This window comes from Passer domesticus, chromosome 12 (assembly GCF_036417665.1).
Source record: "Passer domesticus isolate bPasDom1 chromosome 12, bPasDom1.hap1, whole genome shotgun sequence".
Taxonomy (NCBI): domain Eukaryota; kingdom Metazoa; phylum Chordata; class Aves; order Passeriformes; family Passeridae; genus Passer; species Passer domesticus.
In genome coordinates, this window is record NC_087485.1 from 12,170,930 (window position 1) to 12,185,974 (window position 15,045).

The 15,045-nt window shown below is 38.0% G+C and overlaps 1 protein-coding gene across 1 annotated transcript in view; it reads right to left on the reverse strand.

Annotated features, from left to right (window-relative positions):
• Positions 1–24: 24 nt before the first annotated feature.
• Positions 25–15,045, reverse strand: part of TENT4B (terminal nucleotidyltransferase 4B) — a 41,444-nt gene continuing 26,423 nt past the window's right edge. Inside the window, exons 3-12 of the mRNA XM_064386336.1 lie at positions 14,851–14,897; positions 11,970–12,090; positions 10,861–10,968; positions 8,899–9,027; positions 7,429–7,642; positions 6,948–7,074; positions 6,721–6,824; positions 4,935–5,122; positions 4,194–4,358; positions 25–2,992 (exon numbers count right to left, since the gene is read on the reverse strand). Of these exons, the coding sequence (XP_064242406.1) occupies positions 2,813–2,992; positions 4,194–4,358; positions 4,935–5,122; positions 6,721–6,824; positions 6,948–7,074; positions 7,429–7,642; positions 8,899–9,027; positions 10,861–10,968; positions 11,970–12,090; positions 14,851–14,897 (1,383 nt within the window). The 3' untranslated portion in view covers positions 25–2,812. The remainder of the gene's footprint in view (positions 2,993–4,193; positions 4,359–4,934; positions 5,123–6,720; positions 6,825–6,947; positions 7,075–7,428; positions 7,643–8,898; positions 9,028–10,860; positions 10,969–11,969; positions 12,091–14,850; positions 14,898–15,045) is intronic.

Genomic DNA, 15,045 nt, shown 5'->3' on the forward strand with positions numbered 1-15,045 from the left:
AAGAATGGTGATAAACTGCAGTAGTTAGATTAAACATTTATTTTTTTCATATATTCACAAAATCTTCACAAAAGTATTGAAACTCAAAAAGGAATTAGACTTGAGTCAAATACAGAGATGAAATGTACAAGACAAATGAGCAGGCAAACTAAAAGGTCTTGAAAGTATTTTACTTCAGATTGAAAAACGAACAGTTCAACTGTTCCGTTTAAATAAATTTTGCAAGATATACAGTATTTTATGAATACAATGCTGGTCATTTGAGGCAATGTAAAATGCCTCAATTTTTCCTTCATGCTTTTTTTTTTTTCTTTTTTTTTTCTTTTTTTTTTTTTCTTTTAGAAAGATACTGTTTACCAAAAAGAAACTTGAGCAGTCCAGGAAAAGCTTTTTTCCATTAAATTTATGAAAACCATAAATTGAGGCAAACCTAAGATTCCCAATGGAATCAAGATTATCTTCCCGCTACCACCACCTTAAAATTATCACATGCTTATTGGAACACTAATATCTGCACCCTAGGAGTACATTTGCTTTCAACAATGAGGGTGATTCTTTTAAAAACACTTCAGTGTGGTAAATGCGATACAGATCTTTGCAAGTATTAAGTTTTGGAACAGTTTTGCTAATAGCAGCTAACAATACTGGATTAATATAATTTATAAATAATTGTTCCCTAAGCGGTGAACATAAGTCTACACATTCACAATAATCTAAAACAAAATAAATAGTGACTATGCATAATGTGGTACAACTTTCACTAGTTTCTATGAAGAAAAGCTGAACATCTTGATAAAATTATCTGATCAAATTAAAATATGACTCTAAAAATTAAAAAAAAATTGTCAAATTAACATCGCTTAAGCTTAGTGTTGGAGTAAATGTTATGACTTGCTGTATTTTTGGAATATATATATATATTTTCCTTTTTGAAGTAAAACACTTTAACACATTGAAAATGTTTATTAATTTAAGTGATAACATTGGTTCTGGTCTCATTTTACTTTAAAAATCATTGCACTCATTAGTGCCCATAAAGGTCAGGTTGGTCTGTAGTATTCTGTAAATGTATATAAAAAGTTTCTCAAAGCTAACAGTACTTTTTATAAAAGCATCATCTCAGAACTGCTGCATTTAATACAGCCAGGTACGCCAAGTACAGACTCTCCTCTTTACAGAAATATGTGAAAGTAAATGCCACTTAACTCTCTACCACTGAAGTGTCCCCACTCCTGCTCCAAACTATGCCTGTGAGTGCAATTTTCCATTTCATTCGCATTCATGGCATCAAAGGTACTGCAAGCTCGACTTGTGATGTGACTGAACCACACACATGTGGAGTTTCAACGAAATGAGAACTAGGTCAATGAAGAGATATTATGAGATATGAAAGGTTTGGGTCTTTAAGGCAATATAAAGTATATTTCATTATTTGAAATTGTTTTGTTTTTAATAATTAAGTGTATATATAAAAATGCCTAAGAGGGGAGTGAGAAAAAAATACTTTAATTGTAAAATTTACTTAAAGCTTCAACAGTTATCATCTCCTACAGGAGTTAGCAAAAATATAAAAGACAAAAAAACCCAGACCTGAAAGGGGGAGGAAAGGCACAAACAAGGAGGCATGGGATTAAAGCAGCCCAGGAATGCAAACGTCTGTAACAAACTGAGTTTTGTTGTTTTGGTATTTTTTAAATACAAAAAAAAAAAGAAAACAAAAAGAAAAAAAAATAAAAAAAAAAACAATCACCACCATCAATTGAACAAAAAAAAAAAAGAAAAAAAAACCAACCAAAAAACAACAAAACCAAAACCAAACCCCGAGTGGCCTTTTGTTGTTTCTTTAAAAAAAAGAAAGAAGGGTCGAGGAGAGACCACTAAGGGGAGGAAGAGAAGGATGCAACTACAAAACCCCATTGCCTGAAATGATGGCACTCTAGAAAACAAGGTGAAGGTTACTTCTCAGAGATGACAAGCTCAGTGTCTACACAAAGTACATGTACACTTTATACAAATGAAAATCTTCATTTGTCACCATAAACCTTTCTTTCAGAGGAACAGCTTTTGCAGATCAGAAGTTCTATGAGATCTTCCAAATGCCAAGAAAAGAAATTCTGAGCAATATAACTAGTAATGTCTCTTTATATGGATGTTAAGATGACAATTCAGATTATTTTCCAAACTAATCCTGAGAAAAATTTATGTTTACAATTTAAACAGCAATGTTATGTAAAAAGTATTAACAAATCCACTATTACAAATGTCAGTTTTCCTATATGGTCATCTATATATACACAATAAAATGGTAAGTATATGCAAAAATAATTAAAAAATCATGCACAAATTACTTTCACCTTTAAAGGCTGGGTTTCCCTCAAAATACAATTTTTTGCCTTTTTTTTCCTATTTTTCGTGTTTTATTTGTTTGTTACCACCCCCTAGACACACTGAGTACTATCTCTACAGGTCAGCATGAGCTGATGGGAAATACATTTATTTTACATTCAAGCTTTTATATCCTAAATGACCCTGTTGTAGCATATGACTTATCAAATGAGCAGCCTTTTTCCTCATTTAAAAAAATTAATTTTTTTCCTTTTTTTCCTTTTTTTCTTTTTTTTTTGTCTTTTTTTTTTTTTTTTGCAGTGATCAATCTTCATGTTCCGTTCCGTGGCGAGCTGGGAAAAAAAAATGCAGTTGCTAATCTATGTCTGAACAGTCTGAAGCTCCAGAAGAGATCCAAGGAGTCACTATCAAACTATCCTGTAGCATGAGATCATTGCACACAGAAGAACAGTCATAAAGTAGGCAACTATCTACAAAGGTCTGACAGGGCTGCATCCCTCTTGTGTTTCCTCTTTTTGCCGTGGAAAAACTGATGGTGTGATTTGCTGCCTTGGTGCTGTTTGTTTGTGACTGAGGTACCATGGCTTGAGTTTGTTGGACCTTGGAAGCCTTTGTTAGAAGAGCGAAACAACCGTGCGGATCCATGCTGTGGAGGAAAGAGAACATGGTAAATCCCTGCCAGTGGGACAAAGCACGGCAATCACAGCCCTGCTTCTGCACAACCAGCACGGTGGCTCCTGAGAGCAGCACACCTGGCAACTGCTGTGCCAGGAGGAGCCCGAGACAGAGCACTGCAGAGCCCATCTCCCACCTGGGTGGGTGCAAACAAACGTTCACCTCTAGCCCCAAACAAGTGCAGAGCACAGCACAGCACTTGGAATTTTGGGAAGTGTAAAGGTACTTTACAGAAATGTCCATAATCCAAGACAACACAGGAACATTGCTCAAATCTGATTCAGTACTGATTTTATGCCACATCTTTTCAGAGATGGGGTGTGTCAGATCATGGGCATGCACGTTCCAGCCTGGAATTAGTTCTGCCCAATAACACAAACACATGCTCAAAGCATAGCCAAGGCCAGGCATGTAAATTGTCTTGTCAGAAGACAGATCACCAGCAAGTAAGAGGCATGTCTTCAGAATAATTTTCAAGGAAAATATTCCAGAAGGTTCTGGACTATGTTTCAAACATAAAAGATCTAATTTCTGAAAAAGTGTAAGAATTTAAACTGCATATATCCAGGGTATATTGTATATAGAGGCATAGAATATTCCCAGAATACTGAAGCATTCCTCAGCTTGGGAAATCAAAATGCATAAGGTCTGATAGGTGTCATCATAAGGATGTTTGGCTACAGAGGAAAATGAGGGTGAATGTTATGTATCACAAAGAATCTTCACCTCCCTTAGTGGAAGACAGATCAACAAGTATCAACAGCTACAAGAGCAGCCAGTCAGTTTTAAACACACATTTTTGCTAACTGCTTTCACTGAGTGTAGGCACACCTCATTTCTCAAATTTTGCAATCAAAACTGGACTGATGTGCTTTTTGCAAAGGAGGAAATGGGTGCAACACAGCTAAATACCTCTGGCAAATTTGGTGTACAAGTCAGACCAACTTCATCTGTTTTGAAGCTGGGAAAGCCACGGTTGCAAATTCATCTGTGCAAGCTTAACAGAGAACCAGGTGGCTTTACATACAATCAGTGTTTGGAAACTTTTTAATGGGGCAAAAGGGAGGTGAAAAATGCAGTGCTCCCTTTCCAGAACAAGTTACCCTTCCATGGGGGATATGTGTAATATTCAAATAATCTACACAGTTGTTGCTTTCAAACATTTCACAAACCTGAGATTTGTTCGTGTTGCTGGATGTATTGGCTGTTTGGCTATTTTGTGTTTTCCCACTTGACTGGGAGGATTCCAGTGACACTTCTTGTGACCCCACTCTGTTTGTGGTAGACTGACGACAACTCAACTGTTTAGAGGTTTTGCAAGGTGTTCCATCAGAATCCTTCAGGAAAATGTAAAGGATTAGTGAGCTTTTCTTAAGAATGAGTATTTCTAAAAGTGATTTTTCCTTTAAAAATAAAGTTAACAGTGGAAAAAACTGAAAACTTGTTTATTTTACTAGATATTAAAATTCTTTCAATCCAGAATTCTTATCAAGTAAAACAGATTTAAAGATGTATTGATGTGTGATTCTGGTTTTGAGATCTGCCTTTCATTTTTTAAGTAAAATTCCCAAACAGATCTTTTCCAAAGCTTTTGGCCTGTTTGCTTATCAAAGCATGTGGCTTAGGACTACCAGTCTGTTTTACTTTTGAAATACATTTTTCCCAGAGAAAAGAGGGCTGTGGAACTTTGTGTCTATATATTCACTTTCTACATGTATTGTGTCAAAAACACACTGCAACTTGTATGTGTACAAATTGCATAAGAGTTAACATCTTATGCAAGTTAGGATTCTGGATGAATTAATTGACTAGGATCGTGAGCTCCTAAAATGTATTTTGTGACAATATAAATCAGAGGGAAAAAACACCAAAGAAATATTAAAAAGCAGAGTCAGAAAACCTCCAGTACTTACTACATCACTAGAGCTGGACAGTGTGGATGATGATGATGATAAAGGACCTGATGAAGAATTTGAAGAATGTTTACTAAGTGTTTCTGAAGTTTTATTTCTAGGTTTTCCCAGTGCTTCATTCTCTTCAGAAAGATTATTGTTGCATTTGTCCAGCTGCTGAGTATCTACTATCAAGGTTACTCCATTACCTGGTAAAAACAAAACAGAAGCATCACCACACATTTAAATGCAAAAATATGTTGCCTTGGGGTCTTTAATATAAACCCCCTACAAAATATGTGTTTCATCCTACAGGACACTCACAGACACCTGCACACATCCACACCCTAAATCCATGCAGGCACACGTGAGTGCCTCTGTGTGTGTGCACTGCAGGCCAGCACCTCCCAGAGCTTCCTGATAGGATCCATTAATGCCCTGAGCATTGCCATGGTTTGAGATGGAAATTAGGGGCAGAAGATGTGGGAAAAGGCAGTAACAAAGTTCAGATGTGCTGCTGTAGATTGTTTCATGCCACACTTCAACAGCACTCAAATACACAGGTTTAATTCTGTTCCTCTATGTCCAATACTCAGCAACTCCATTTTTTTTTCTGCTGGAGCTGCTAATATCCGAAGAACCCCAAATAAGCCTCATTGCTTTGTAGGATTTCCTACATTGAAAACTCAAGACACAGAACTCTCATATCTCACTATGCTTTGCATTAAAAAAAAAAATTGGAACTTAAATCTGAACTAAATAAACAAGACAACCACTGTTACTGTCACCGTTACTTCCTTAACACATTCTTTTTTTTGACTGCTGTTTCATCTGAAGTAAGACTCTTAGGAGGCAGAGATTTACATGATGTCCATGCACACAGGCAGCTAAAAGGGAGGTGATGGGAGCTCCTGGGACAGAGCACTGGCTGTCTGCCATTCCCAGGGACAGCAGGGCCACCAGGGCCTGCAGGCTGACAGCCCAATGGCACAGAGCACATCCAGCTGACAAATCATTCACACTAGTTCAAAAACAAGTAAAAAAAATCCCAGCCTAGCCAAAAGAACGGGTCCTTGAAACATCTTCTCTGATTAATCACTAACAAGAGAACACTTCTGACAGGAAACATTCTAAAATTAACTGGAGAGTATCAAAATTAATTCTAGTTTGCAAACTTCCAGACAGCAGATACACCTGCACCAAAAGAGGGTGGCAACTGACTGCTGAAGTCAGAAGATGGGCAATGTGAGTCCAAAGGGCATTGTCACCAAGTTCTCTGGCTAGATTTTGTGTGTTTCTATTTTTTAAAAACAAGATCATGACTGATATTTCAGGACTTTTCCGTTTAAAAGACTTCTTCCACTTACATAGTGAATCCTGGCTTAAGTATTGCTTCCTTAAACATACAGTACGTCAGACCTTAAAATGAGTATCAATAATGCAGAATTTAAGGATTCAGATTTAAACTGGCATGCCCAGTAATCTTGTTAAGACTTTGTCCACATTTAAAGGACAAAGGAAGTGTGACAATGTGGTAATTTAAATTGGAAGTTTTTTCAAAGTCTTTTTGGAAGGCAGCACTCTTTACAGATCTCTCTACTAACCAAATCTAGTGTTGTACAATAAAGATGGGGGCATTTTACTCTTGTAGAAATCTAATTTTTCTGGATGAAAAGACAGGAATACTGAACAAAAAAAGGAAATTGCTACTAAGATGTACACATTGACTTATGTGAGGCAAAAGCAATCTATACAAGCAAAATCTGCAAGAAGTTTTCCCCCTCAGCCCTGCTGAGTCAAAACTCACCATTACATGAAGATTCTGTTCTGCTTTGCATTCCCCACTGCTTGGATATCCAGTCTCTGTATGTGGCCACTTCTTGTGTTACTCTAATTATTCTCCCTAATATACTGCAAACCAGGAGAAAAAAAAAAAAAAAACCAAAAAACAAACAAAACCATCACCACAATTAATTTTTAAACACAGGAAAATATAAGCAATGAATGTCAGAGATTTAGACTTGGAGTCTTTACCTTTCTGTTTCGTTGTTAGGATAATATTTAGCTATTGGGGAAACTGCATGGCTCAGAACAACATAGGCATAATCAAAAGCCTGCTTCACCTGCATGGCACCATAGGAACTCCTCCCAACATCATTACCTTAAAATAAGAATATAAATAAATGAGTAAGATTGAAACTGTGGTTATCACCTTTCAGGCAGCAGACAGTCATGTTTTAAAAATTGTGCTTGAGTCCCAACTAACTGCAGCAACCTCTTGTAGAACAGGATTAGCATAAAGCATAAATATTTATGCTTTATGCTATATATATATATTTATTTATTTATTTATTTAGCATAAACAGCTTAAAATATCTACAGGGATTTTCATGTAAAGAAGTCCAGACCAGCAATTCTCTGGTACAAGTACAATATATGAAGAGAAAAAAAATCCTGCAGTGCATCTATTAAACATTTAATAGTACTGTTATTCCATTTTGGTTTCTGGGGATACCTGGCTGTAATGGATCCTCAATGTACAGCATTGATGGTCTGTAGCCATCCAGCATGCTTTTCTGCACTTCATCCTTGGCAACATAAGAGCCACCATCCTTTATTCGGATTCCAGTCTTCAGATAATTGAAGTGACGTCCATATAATTCAAAAAACTCTATTAAAAGAACACCATAGTTGGCATTGGGCATACAGGCATCTTCCCTGGGATGCAGCTATTAAGAAGAGAGAAAAAAATTCATTCTTTTAAAACTTCAAGCTCTTTTCTTTTTCACAGAAAATATGTCTAAACATAGTAATAAAAATAATAAAACAGATATGTCTAAATAAAGCATTTTCCCTTGATTAAGCAGTTTTGCCTCTTTAAAATAAGATGCTATGACAACTTTTATAAAATAACTACCTCTTCAAAAAAAGGCTGTCAAGCACTAATCTTTTTGCATTTGAACTTTTAGTCCAATAAGTGAACTTCCAGCAGGGTTCTTGTGAACAGCAGGTATTTGAACCTAAAAAACCTGGGTCCGCAATACAAATACTTCTCACGTGCACAGCTATACACAGGATCCCCTCTACTGCTAAGTAAGCAGCCTGAGTGGGCAAAACCAGCTCAGAATTGTAACTGATATGAAACCTACCTTTTTAATTTATTTTTTTAAGTGAGGAAATAGAAGTGCTGTTACTCAACATAAGTAAAAAATGGATTAGGAGAGATTTTGGTTTTAAACTATATGCATGTTGCCCTTATTTCTTTTGCACTCAGCAGGGAACTGCAAAGGCACTCAGCAAACACCGAGCTCCGGTTCCAGGCTCAGGTTTTAGAGTAATTACAGTCTGGAAAAGTATGGACATACACTTGCAAAAACAGTTATACATAACATTTAGTTCAGGAAAAACAACAGGGCTGATACAGCCAGAAATGAGCCACTTCATATTTGTCCAGTATTTCCCTCTCCCAGGCACAACAATATAGATTCAGCTCATGCATTTTGTTCTATTAGATTTAAGAGAAAGTTATAAAATATGTTTGCTTGAGATCAGCTTAGAAACCCAGAGAACCAAGATTACACTGCATTTGTTAGAGGACACACAGGGTGTGTGACCTGGAGACCAAGTGCAATAAAGGACAGCTGCAGCTAACACCAACCTTATGGAACTTGTTCCAAGCAAGTTATACAATATTCAAGTTGTTTTACTAGGAATGACACATGTCATATCATGTGTATCAAAATCATATGTATCAGTGCCTGGCATGGGCACACCAACAGATATTCTAAACACCTTTTGTACCAAAAGTATCAGCACCAGAGAAGGAACAGAAGACAGACGGGACATATCTAATTTTAAATGTAAAGGGGGTGCAACCCCAAAAAACTGACAGCTTAAATGATTAAATTTGAGGGTTGACCAAATTCCTTCTTATGGTGATGTCCTTAGGCACCACAGTGACACTGATAAATTCCATTGAACTTACCTGAAGGAAACTGACAGCCATTAAAAAGAGACTATAAGAACCAATTCCACCTGTAAATACTTCATTAAGGTCCCTCTGCAACAGGAACTGTTTCAATACTAAAACTAGAAATGGTAACACAGGATATTTCTGAAAGAGAAAAACAAAGTTGTTACAATACTGTGATGCATGCATACAACGGAGAGCACACTGAAACCATCTGTTTTATTATATTTTGGCTCTAAGCTAACTGTAAATCTAACCTATCATTTTTGGTAACAGTGGAGGAGGGCCAGTGACCTGCCTGTGACCAACACAGGTATTTTACCTGTTGGACTCTGGTGGCAGATACTCACAACAGAAAAAAGTTATTACATCATAAAATCAGAGGTATTTGGGTTGAATATATACACTTACTTTTCTCATACAAGTGAAAAGAATAGCAAAGGAACAACTGTGCAGATACCAACATCTGTAACAAAACCTTCTTGCTACAGCTGAGAGGTAGCTCAAAGTGCACTGAGATTTCTGTCCTGCAAGTACTTCAGACGCCCAGAGTTAAAGAAAGCCCTTCAAAACTACTACACTCAGGTAACATCTTCAAACAAACAAAATCGCCTGCACTCTGTACCCCCTCTCAGGGGAGGGGCAAAAGAGCTCAATCAGAGCATTACTTTTATCAACACAGAGCCAAAAAGTTCCTTAGTGTCACTGATGAATGTAGATCATTATGTCCATGACTGCAAAAAGATTAAAGGGAAAGAATTTTGCCAAGAACTTCTCTGTATGAGCCTTACAGTGAGTATTGGGAGCCTTATCTAACTGAAGATCCCTAACTATCTAAGTGAAGATTTTGAACTATTAAGAACTTCCAGTCACAAGCTGAAGTGTTGAATACCAGTATATACCAAAATTTAAAGATGGGATTTTTCTTGGAAAACCGCATACCCTTAATAAAGGCTCCAATTGCCTCAGATTTCCTAAATAACCTGGAGGAAGAGAAAGAGGTATTTCCAAGCCTAATACCAAATATGACATCTCAGTTAGGTACTGAAGTTATGTGGGACAAAATAACACCCAAGAGAATGCCCTGCAATGTTATCTAGAGAGTGCCTCAAGAACACCAACGAAGTCACTTGACAAGAACACACCAAGTTTTCTCCAAGTGAAACAAAGGCCCCTCCACAGCAGCGCAGCCTCCTCCTCCCCAGCACAGCCTCCTCCTGCCATGCTCAAGGCCAGCTGTGGTGTGGCACAGCTGCACAGCCTTGGCTCAGCCTGCTGGGAAGCAGCCCTGTGGGAAAGCACCGTGTGGGAAGCCCTGCTGGGAGTGCCTCCACTCTGCTGGAGAGCTGCTGCCCTGCACTGTGAGCCTGAGCCACCACTGCTGCTGATCCTGACCCTCATCCTGGCCCTGCCCACTGCCTGCACATCCTCACTGGCCACTTCTCTGCCACGCTGGGAGCTGCCCCCAGCTACTGGCACCAGACCTGCTCTGCTCTTTGGGCTGCAGCCTCGTCCCTGCTGCCACGCACAGCTCCTGCTCCATGCCCAGGGACACAGACCCCTCTCACCCCCTGACCCAAGGCCAAAGGGTCACAAGTAACCCAGACAACTTGATTTTGTATGCTTTCACACACAAAAACACCCTCAAGCTTTCATAAGGAGACTATCTCCCATCTTGAAATTCAGAAGTGCAGAGCTCAATGAACTGCAGTTAAAAGAGCAGAACACGTAAAAAAGGGAATAGTGCATTTTTCTTAATCATTGTACCATGAAAACTACCCCACATTTCATTCTTGTATTTTAGTATCTTCATGCCTTTTAAGGCAATATATCTACAACTTAAGAATGTGCCTCAGCATTATCAGACAACAAAAAACAACAGAGTAAAAGTGTATCTCTAGCAAGGATACAATTAAAACAGAAAATGAAATTAAGTCATCAAATACTCAGCGGGTAGTTCTGTGAGTGTTGCCTAACCTTGATAAAATCCTTGATGAGCTGGGCTGCTTTAACCCCATTCTGTACATTAAAGCTTATATCAACTTTTACTTCAGTGAAGGAATCTGTCAGTTTAATAATAGGTACCTGCAAAAGAAAGATACAATAAGTTAATACAGATTTCCAAGACACACTTGGTTTCATTTATAACTCAGATGCACCAGAAAATCTGAAGTTTTTTATGAATTTATAGAGAGAAGATAGTGAAATCAGAACTCCTATTTATGAACTCATTTGCCTTGCCAATCTGTTTACATAAACTTTGCTTTTCTAGCTCATAAACACTATTTTGAATTTACTGTCCTGCTGAACAGAACTGAATGCTTCACCTTCCAGGTGATTTATTTTGGATGGGTTTGGGTGAGTTGCTGTTGCAGCAGCTCAGCTCTGGTGGAGACCACAGACACCAGAGGGAGACAAACACTGGAGAAACACAGAGAAATGGTCCTGGAGACAAAGAAATGACACAACTCATGTCACTGGGGTCATCACTTCCTCACCAAAATGAACTTCAGTTAAGAAGTACAAGATATGGAGAGTACTCTGATGTGTCTCCATCTGAGTGACCATCAAATAATAATAGCTATGACTTGGATACATCAATATTCTTACAACTCTTACAGGTAAGAAAGGTAGGAAATTATAATGGAATTAATATATTTTTTCAAGACATACCACCACCTATTTAGACAAGGCTGTATACTTAGTATTTCTTTGTGAGAACTGATTATACCTGCTTACTTGCAGAAAGAAAAAATAAATTATTTACGTATGTAAAAACTCAGTCCAGAAATGGTTTAAAAACATCAATGCACAACACTGACTAGTCCAATCTCTCTTAAAAGCAATATATTGTGCACATGAAATCAGACAATTTCCACAACACACAAAATGCTTTTGTTATTGCACTATCAATTATTTTGTCAGTAATAAAAACCACACTAAATAAATAAGTTCTTTATGTTCTATTTCAAATTTAATACACAAAATAAGTTTCTGCTTATAAAAATGCATTCTTTTAACCAACATCTTTCTTTGATTAGAAATTTAGTTTAAAACAAGGGAACAACCTCTTCCCCCAAACTTACAGTTGCTTTATCTAAAACCTTTACTGAGTTTTCATCTGCTACATTGTGCTTTCTAAGAGCTTCTTCCAGGGTCCAAAGAGGTAATGTCTCCCATTTTCCAAACACAACTAAATCAATATCACTGAAATGGAAAAAAAAAATTATCCAAATTAGAAGACCAATACACTTAAAATACAAACAACTGACATCTATACATAATTTGAATAAAGCTGACAGAGCACAGCTGAACCAAATAATTAATTCTGATTTTTCCAAGGAAATGGTTGGAGATGAACTCTTACACTTGGGGAAATACAGACCATTTCAGGTTACCCAGAGAGGGGACAGATGAACATAAATCAATTAGACTGCAATGCCTCAAATTAGTCTCCTCAGGCTACACTGTGAGCAGAGAGGGATCAGCTTCTCTGGAGTGATTCAGACCAAGAAATGAACTTGTTGTGAATCACCACCTTTGGGCTGTATTCATCAGGAATGTCCATTTAACAGCCTGCCACCACAAGGAAAAGTCCTGTTCCCCATCCTCTACCCCCACATGCATGACCCTGTCTCCTCCCTTGCTCCAGGTCTGCTGTTTGCCTAATCCACAGCAAATCAGTTCAACCTATTAATGGGTCTGGCAGAAACCTTCCTCACTCGCCCTTTAAAAGACCCACAGAACATTCTGGGGTAATTTCCTGCCTCTGTGCATCTCTAAGTTGGTTTTCTGGATGATCAGAGCACCAGAGGGCACAGGGTAAGCTGCTGGCCTGTAGTACCAAGAGCAGGGAGCAAGGAAAGGGAGAAGAAAACCTGGCAACTTGGACCTCAGGAAGCAACAAACTATTAAATAAGATCAAGCCGCTAATTAAGTCACTCATTAACTCAGCTCTTTGAAGGGGTGTCTCCATCTTACTACACCTCCTCCCTATGCACACACAGAATCATTTCATTACACAGGAAGCTGACACCCTAATCCAATCCCTGAACTCAAATTCAAAGGCTGGCTGGTGTCACATCTGAAGCCACTGAGGGCTACTGTGAGATCCTGAGCTTCTCCCTCTCTGCTGCCCTTTGATTCCCCTGCTTGGCCAGGAGCACAAGGAGGTGAGCGTGTAACCCCACAATTATGCTAGCAGGGTGCTTCAGTGACATGGAAAACTGTGTAACAGAAAACACAAAAAAGTTTAGAAATACTTCCCCCTGCAACAGCTTCTACAGATCTGCTGATTGACAAACACCACTGCTTTAACAATCCCAAGAAACCCCATGTGCATTAGAGGAGCTGTCTCCTGAAGCAGCAGCTCAGCCACAGACCACTGGGCTGACAAGGACAGGCAGCACCAAGCCACTTTCAGAAATGTGTTCAAAACTGGCTTGCAGAGCAGGAAATGCTGCTGGACATGTATCTTTTAAACTAAATTAGTGTTAAACCCACTGCTGACAGTTAAAAACAGGAGACATTTTCCTGATGCACACCAAGAGAGAAAAAGCAGCTCTGTTGCCACCTTGAGCATGGACACTGCCTGCAAATGGACACAGAGATCCAGCAGCAAAGGCACTGCGTGCCCAAACCTTCACCAGCAGCTTAAGCTAATGGTTACAGAGCAAATCCCAACAAAGAGACACATTAAAAACACAGTTCAGGCCTTTCTGAATCCCAGAGCCTAAAATCTAAACAATTACTGACAGGTAGGGAAAACCTAGGGCAAAGGGAAGCTTTGATAGAAGGCAACAGTGAATTAATGACCAACACAAAAATGATGACTGTTTTAAAAGTTTGGCAAGCACTGCTACAGGAAGGTTTTTTGTGGCTTTATGTACTGTATTTGAAGCATCTGCACTTGTTCTCCCCCAAACCTCACCTGAAACAAAGACTCAAGAAAGGCAGTATATGACAACAGAAAAACATTTTTGTTATATCTGTTGCAAAACAATCAAGCAAATATAGTAAAATATCCATCAAGTGGCCAGGAATATCTCTCTAGCATTACCAGCATCAAGTCATATTTAATTAAGCCTATTTAAAATAAATTTTAGTAAGGCCAGGAATGAGGCCAAATGTGAACATAATGAGTATTTGTACACCTCACTTCTGGCTTTACAAACAAAAACTGAGAAATCAGACTTCCTTAGAACCTGACAGGTGCTTTAGTTCCTGCTTTAGTTTCAGGTGTTGCTTCTTTTACAAATAGAGGTGGAACAATGATGAGGATATCCCTCACCTGCAGTCAGTACTAGATGTCCTCCTGTTCCCAAAGTATGGAACTCAGTTCAAAAGTTATCCTCAGGTTTATGCTATTTAAATGTGTTTATCCCCTACAGCCATTTAAGCCTTTCACTCCATTTCTATTTAGTTGTCATAAATACTCACAATTTCTACACAGAAGATACCAGTGTCACTGATTAAACACTCTTTATGAAAACTAGCAATAAATTTGGAAAAGGCAGATGTTGACTTTGTACAGATTTCACAAAAGAAGACTGAAAGCAAAAAAAACAATTCTGTATATAACATTTTCTTTTCAGCACTAATATTAACAATGTGATGTTAAAAGTTTTGATTTAGTCATCTGTGGAGAAAAAAATTAGCTTTTCTTTTAGGGCCAATATCTTCTTTTTGTATTGAAGCCAAATCCCAAAATAAGCCTTTTTTAACCACATGGTAATTCAGAACCTTCTACTGATACATGCAAGATCTATATAGACGTGTTACAGTCAATAGTCTTATTTATTGCATTTCTGTACATTTTGCAGAGAACTAATAGCTTAACACTTCCTTAGCTAACAAGTATTGACACAAGTAACACAGATCCTGGGAGAGCAGAAAAATAACCCAAGGGTTGTAGGTCCAACAAGTTTCTTTTCTTTTGTGTGGAATTTACACTGAAAAATTACTAACCTTGTAGGTAAATATAACCCAGTTTTAAAACTTCCAAATATCTGCACCTGAAACACAAGAAAAGGATATATAAGAAAACATATAGCACGAATTAAGAAATGTTTCAGGCTTCAGAAGACCAAGTTTATTAAGCTGCTTGTAAAGGCTGGCTATTGCTACCCTCCATTGGTAGATTCTGGTATTGCTAACAGGCAC